Here is a 7946-nt window from a genome sequence, read left to right on the forward strand (position 1 = left end):
ATTACTGTAACATCAGAATTATCTGACTCCATCCATTGCTTTTCCAGTTCAAAATAAAGAGTTGTTAATGTATGATAATTTTGAGAAATCTTACCTGTACATATAATAAGAATTTCAAATAATACTTGTAATATGACACCTGTTGTTCCCATAGAATATGTCAATGTACTTCAAATGGTAAGTAATCTTAAATATACTTATGGCAATATGTAACAGTAATAACAAACACTACTACTAATGGAGTAGTAGCTATTATAATTGCAAATAAAAAAATCGGTTGCCTGTAAAGTCGGTTTTACGGGCGAAGATTTTACGTGACAACGTCTTTTTCTCGGTAGAATATTTATTGATATGAATATTATTAAATTGCACAATAAGAACAAGGAATTGAATGAAAATAAGAATTGCACAAATTTTAACTATAGAAATATATTTTGTTTACTAAAACACTGTACATGTAAACTTAAACTTAACTAATTTCTATTTGAGTGATTTTGTTGAGGATAGCTCGAGAAAGACAGAGACACAAGCACGCACCGATTCAACGCGCCTAATTCTCTAGTGCTGCGCGCGCAGCGGACCGATCATGTTTGAGTGGGAGAGAGACGCAAGGCATTCGCCGGTCCGGTGGGCCTCTCTCTCGTTCGGTGACTCATCGTAACAGACGTGAGCGAGCGTTACACTTTTTCATGAGTGACTCCGAGCCACAACCTAATTTAAGACGTTGTCACGTCAAAACATTCGCCAAAAAAGGTTTGAATTATTCCAAAGTTTAATAGTAATCTATAGTTATGGATTTTTAAAACAATCATTTATATAATAACTATTCTTATTTTGTACTTAATGTATTATATTGAAAACTGTTAAAAATTCTAAATGTAAATACTAGTACTAGTATGTGGTATTTTGTACTTAATGTATTATATTGAAAACTGTTAAAAATTCTAAATGTAAATACTAGTTTTGGTTATTATTTTTTTTTTGTGATTTTGTTTTTAATGTATACTATGGTGGTTGTAAAGCGATTATTATATTATTTTATATTTAACAAGCCTGATATTATTCCATTTTTTAGTTTTATAAATTGTTACTTTCAAATTTACTTATCGTGAAGGTTTATAAATATATTTTTAAATAAAGAATACTAATATTTTAAATGTGTAATTAATTTTATATTTGATAAGGAAAGGTTTTGTGAAAGGAATAAACACTTATTTATAAGGAGAGAGACAACTCGAACTCAATAAAGATATACTTGCTTAAGTTGTCTGAGTATAGTATAACCCTCATTTATTTTAAATTAAAATATAAAAAATACATTTCGACATATAAAATAAAAAAGAATATATTTAACATAGGTATTCAATAATTTATTCACATTCTCATGCATAACATTGTTGAATAAAATGTCTCCTAAAATTTAAACCTTGTTCCACATCATTAACATTTCTATTTTCTGGCACATCAGTATTTTCTAGAAAATCATCATCACTATTTATAATTATTTTCCTGTAAACACATATTGCAGAGTACTGCTGTAGCACTTATTATTGCAAGATATGTATTTAATTTGATTTGTAGGCTTCATTGCAGACAGGGAAACCATATTTTCCAGGTTCTAAATAGCCTTTTTTCAACATTTCTTACATGTGCACTTTTATATCTATTTTGTTGATCATTACCTAAAAAGATATATCTATCAAATAACCTATTTTTTGTTTAGCCCATTATCAATAAATACCTTGCTTTAATGCTGGAGTAAGTAGATAGTGCCTGTGCTGTATGCATATTCACTATTCATAATAATTCACCTATTAATAATTCTGGAATTTGTCCTCTTTCCTTTCTAACTCTTAACCAACTTTGATCAAATATTAAGCTGCCATGACTTAATCCTGGATGTTGAACAAAAATATCCATAATCTCAAAAAACAAAAAAAAATATATTGTATTGAAGCGAATTGGAAAAAAATATAAATATAAACAAACAAGTTAGGTTAGGAACCCGTGCTCAAGGCAGGTCGATCCGATGCTTGAGCACGAGCTGTCATTTCGTGCTCGAGATCCGTTTATAAAACACAAAAACGACTCAAGGTCGTTTTTGTGTTTTTGCGTGAGGTCGAAAGACCTCAAGCATCGACCGATACTTGAGTACCGACTATAAATATGGGCCCTAGTCCCTAGTCTATTTACTAACCCTGCTCTGACACCATGTATGTACACCTCTGTACAAAAAAATATACTCTGGCAAACACACACAAAAGAGAAACCGATGAGAGAAACAAACCTCGGTTCGCTGATCTCAGTCCCAACGTCTATTACATAATGTCTATTATTGTAATTATTTTTTACGTTGGTTAAATTTTGACCGACTAGCAGTTGCTGGATATCTTATAGAAAAACAGAAAGAGTAAGCAGGAGATACCTCCGATTTTTTTACTATCGCGTAAAAGACCACATCCATCATTCAGAATAAATAAAATAAAGACTTTTACAACCAAAACACTGAAGAATTACACCTTTGCATGCATAAAGAATTCCTCGACGTCACGAGCAATCAGCCGCTTTGAGCAAAACTTCTAGTAGGGATGTAGGGAACCAATTACCGTCATTGGCGTCATTGTACGGAACCATTAACCATTCGTCTCTTCTTTTTTAATATAAAAGGAAATTTCTAGGTTAAACTTAAAAAGTTTGCTATAGCTAAATTCACTCTTATCTCCTGATTTGGTGGAAAATGAGCAAAGGTCATGCCAAGTTGTATAACACATTATCTATCATATCTTTATAAATTATTTAAATTTTTTACCGTTTAATTTAGAAATTATTTATCCGCCCCAAGAGGGTTAAACGTCCCAGCAATTGTTGAAACTATGGCACCCTTAGCAGAAAAAGTTGTCCCAAAAATAAATGAAGTGGAAGAAGGAATAAGAGCTGTATTGCTGGGTCCACCAGGCTCTGGTAAAGGAACACAGGTTAGTTTTTACATATTTAGGGATTATTATATTTGTATTTAAAACTAACAGCTAGGTATATTATATTTCAACATTTTGCATTAAATAATAGAATTTCAATATTTTGCATTTTTAGAAAGTATATTACATGCTAACCGTTCCACTATGAAAATGATCTGTTATAGAAGGCTTTTCAATTTTTTTTTCTTCTGCATTTCAAAAATGTTATTTTGTTTTACAATTTTTACAACTTTTAATTAGTTAGTTAAGTTAACTTTTAACACCAAAAGAGTTCTAAAAATAAAATTACTAGGATAGTCACGCGATTACTAGAATCTAACAAATTTTATGGGTTACTTTCTATCAAATTATTTATCATTAATATTGATTTTTGTGAGATCCTTTTCCATTCAATTCTTCTCAATAGATAGATTAATTAAGTTCAATTTTAAATGATAGATTCTAATAGAAGTCATAGAAAGAGAACTAGAAATTGTTTCACCAATATCATCTGGTTGTAAGTATCTCTCACTTTTTTCCTTGAATATTGCTGAATTAGAATGTGACATGTCGTTAGTTGTACTAGTTCTATGTTGTGCTATAATCCACACTTTCAATATACCCTCTAGCAAAACATTGCTACTAGTTATGCTTTATGTATATTACAATTAAAAAATATAATTATTCACAGGCTCCATTGCTTAAGGATAAATACTGTGTCTGTCATCTCTCTACCGGAGATATGCTGAGAGCTGAAGTACAATCTGGATCATCGTTGGGGAAGAGAATTCAGCAAGTAATAGATGAAGGCAAACTAGTTAATGATGACCTTGTTGTGAACATGATTGACAAGAACTTGGATAAGCCAGAGTGTCAAAATGGTTTCCTTCTTGATGGTTTCCCAAGAACAGTAGTCCAAGCTGAAAAGGTAAGCATTCATAACAGAATAGAATATATTCTATTTTTTTCTCTAATGTGGCCACCCCATGATACTCCATAGCCACTTTGGAATGATATGTAAGACTTTTGAAATTTTTTATCATCTTAATAATGCTTAATTTATATTTAAGCCATATATATTATAACTTTTTCTGGTTTTTAACCTGTGTATGATTTCCTTTGTCTGATTGAATGATACTTCAGAAAAGAGAGCTCTTTGAAGGATTTACATTGATGTTCTTCAAAAAATCCATATTTAATTCAGGTTTATATTTTATGTTATAATTTGTGGGCAGTTGGAGAAAAAGATTATTAAACTCATCTAGAGTGATTTTATAAGCCTGATGTAGAGCCCTAGATATTCCTCGTTGTCTATTTATCATGTTCCATATAGTTTTTGGAGGATTTCTTGAAGTGAAGATTACTTTGTCATTAGTAAGTTTTTGTCAGTTTTATATTGTCTGTAATACTCACTTAAAAAATTTACAAGTTCTCTCATTGCTCTTAGTTTGTTCCAAAACCATATAATTTGCCCAGCTTGATCTGATTTTACTGTATAGACTTTTTGAGGAAAGGATTCTGAGAAACATGATTCAAGAATATCCATAAACTTATTAAACTTAAAATCTATGGAGGTTTCATTGTCAGTAACAAACCCCCCAGTCTATCCCAGACAACCAATTATAAAATAAATGTTTACCTTTAACCTATAGTCCTTTTCTGACTTATAAACCTAACAATTTGCCCCCTGTTATCTGAAAACCCTGCATTGATCACCTCAGTAGGGCCAAGTGTCACAAATGCATTTAATACAAACTAACATATAATAAACAAACTATAATATACCAATACACAGACTAACAGCATCTGAGAAAACCACAGAATATGCCTGTATTAAATTCTTTAACCCCTTAATGTACACATTAATTTTGAAGTTATGGTCAAAAAATAATCGAATTTTTTTTTAGTAAAAATGTTTTGTTTTGGTTATAATTGAATAAAAAAAAATATTTTCAATGGCGTAAAACATTTACTTTTCGTGGGGGGTGGGGGGTATGCAAATCCGTTGAAATTTAAAAATTTTGTTCAGACGAAAAAATACTTTGAATAGGTAAATAGTAGTATGATTTATATGAACAATACAAATATTCCAACATATTTTATTGACACACACACAATATTGTATTTTAGATGAATTATGAAATTTAGTAAAACAAAAAATATACACATTACCTACCGAATATTATATGCAAAATTTACTTACCAAACAATATAATAATATGTTGAAAATAAGGCACAAATTAGTTCAAATGCAAAAAACAATAAATATCAACTTCAGACGACTTTACACCGGCAAGACAGAAGGCTTGTATCAAAACAAAACTTCGACAATAATATCCGTTATAAATGATGATGATTGCAAATTGCAAGTTATGAGATAATAAATATATTTTAAAGTAACTCAATACTGACTGAGTCATCTATTTTATAATAGAAAAATAATTTAGATATATGCTTACATATGTCTCTTTATACAAATATCCGCTTTGCAAGGCTTGAAAAATTTTATGGATAAAATTTAACGGGCGCCCGTGTCCCAGACGAGTGCGTACAAAATTACCAGTAAGGCGCGCCCGTGTCTGAGACGGGCACGTACGTTAAGGGGTTAATAAAGTGCCTTATAGCATCAAAATAGAAACTGACAAATAAATATAGAAAGTCTGTTCAACAGTTGCTCATATACCTTGAACCATACAAAGTGGAAGAATACCTTCAAGCTGACCTGCAGGGACACTGAGGGCTCTTATCTGAATCTAAATGTCACTGTTATAATCCTTATATTTTAATATTACTTTTATGTTAAGTGTAGGTTGTTACAGCAACCATTACAAATTATAATGGACACCATTCTCTCTATTGACAATTTATATTTGTGTGTAACTTGTGAATCCTGAGAATAAAGCTTTTTTCTATTCTATTCTATTCTATTGCCTCTAGTTGATGTGTATATAATTTTAAACAGATTCAAACTCACGAAATCATCTTGGAGCTTACAGTCCGGTGTATTTTCAGTGAGAAAGTCAACATTAAAATCCCCAGCAACAAGGATTTGCTTGACTGGGTTAAGTGTGCTTAGTACTCTCTCCATGGATTCTAAAAAGGTGTCAAAATGGCCAGAGGGGCTGTGGTATATAGCTATCACAATCAGGTTAAAATCTTTAAGATATACTCAATAATATTCATTACAAAAGTCAATTAAAAATGAGTCATTACATACAACATTAAAAGAAATAGGACATTTACATATATAGCAGTACTTCCTCCAAGATTCTGGGACCTGGCTGTAAAGCAAGCCAGTTGGTAAACTTCAATTGAGACTGTTAGGATTTCCTCCTCTATTAGACAGTGTCCGATTATAAAAAGGATGTCCACATTTATGTCTACAGTGCATGCTTCTAATATTCCTATTTTGCTTCTGAGTTATTGTATGTTTAACTGGAAAACAGTTGGATCCAATTTTTTTGGCAGGTTTTGAGGATACCTGAACAGTTCACTTTAAAGTTGGAAGGAATTCCATTGTTTCGTCAGCATTGAAGATTCTGAAAAAAAATTAAATCTTACTCCCTCATGCCACAGCTCAGTGTTCATGATTTGGTTAATTTTCTCCATGGCAACACTCAGTTTAAAGGAACCTACTTGCTTGGTATTTATAATCATTTTTTCGCATGTACATCCTATTCCTCATAAAACTTTAGGACATCCTTTGGTTTAGTTTTTGGGGCCAGGCTAGACACAAAAATCCATTGCTTCTGTGCAAGTTGTAGATTGCTATGATTTTTTCTTCTTTTCTAAATCGAGGTTGCTGGTTGCCTCCGGAGAGTCAAGAACCTATATCATGCAAAGCATTCTGATTTTCAAATTCAAATTTCATATTTTTCAAATAAACAATATTAATTATATTACTCTTTTTCAGTTGGACGACTTGCTTGAAAAGCGCAACACTCAACTTGATGCGGTAATTGAATTCAGGATTGATGATAGTCTTCTCTTCAGAAGAATTACTGGTCGTCTGATCCACTCTGCAAGTGGAAGATCATATCATGAGGAGTTCAAACCTCCTAAGAAGCCAATGACCGATGATGTTACTGGTGAACCGTTAATCAGACGATCTGACGACAATATCGAGGCCCTTAAAAAGCGTTTAGCTACTTATCATACCCAAACCAAACCTCTTGTTGATTACTACCAAATAAGACATATTCATCACCATGTAGATGCAGCGCAGGCGGCTGATGCCATATTCGCTAACATCGACTCTATTTTCCAAAGAAAAAGAGCAGCCCATAAACTGTAAAAATACAGATATTTTCTGTTCCTCTTTTTGCATTTGCATTTTACACTTCAAGTTACGTTTTGTGTATATTTTTGTAATCCTTTGTAAATTTTGGTAATTATTTATTTTTCTAATCTTTATTTGAAAATAGATTCATCATTATTGAATTGTTATTAGAATTTAAATAAAATCAGATCATTTAAAAAGGTTTTCATGATATTTCATGTAAGCACAACAATGATTGAGCAGTTATTTGTTCAGCAAAGAAAAAAATTGTGTGCAAGACTACAAATGTATATTCATTTTTTAGAGCAAACAATATATATATATTTATATATATATATATATATATATATATATATATATATATATATATATATACATATATATATATATCAGTTTTCATTTTGGCTAAATAAGGGAGACTGAAATGATATCGAAATTTTGACATATCTTTATTTCTAGTAAAAAATATAAAACTGTAAAAAATATCCATTACAAACTAAAAGACATACAAAAGTTAAATAAGAACATGAAAGAAATTAAAAATTATCAGTTATTTGGAGTTTATTAAAACAATCTAAACAACGGTGTGGTTGACCTTCACAAGTGTCACAGTATGTTACTACTTTTTTGAGCCGATTTTTTGTTGTTTCCCCGAATTTTCTCTTTATAACAACCTTTACAGTATTTTTCAAATTATGAGTCTGCATCGATCT

General features: G+C 31.1%; 1 protein-coding gene across 1 annotated transcript; it reads left to right on the forward strand.

The window, feature by feature from the left end:
• The first annotated feature begins 2735 nt into the window (after positions 1–2735).
• LOC140452109 (adenylate kinase 2-like) lies at positions 2736–7437 on the forward strand. Its single transcript, XM_072546179.1, has 3 exons — positions 2736–2975; positions 3646–3882; positions 6868–7437. Exons 1-3 carry the CDS (start codon positions 2874–2876, stop codon positions 7246–7248), a joined length of 720 nt encoding a protein of 239 aa, XP_072402280.1. The 5' UTR covers positions 2736–2873; the 3' UTR covers positions 7249–7437.
• The last annotated feature ends 509 nt before the right edge of the window (positions 7438–7946 follow it).

This window comes from Diabrotica undecimpunctata, chromosome 10 (genome assembly GCF_040954645.1).
Source record: "Diabrotica undecimpunctata isolate CICGRU chromosome 10, icDiaUnde3, whole genome shotgun sequence".
NCBI classification, from domain to species: domain Eukaryota; kingdom Metazoa; phylum Arthropoda; class Insecta; order Coleoptera; family Chrysomelidae; genus Diabrotica; species Diabrotica undecimpunctata.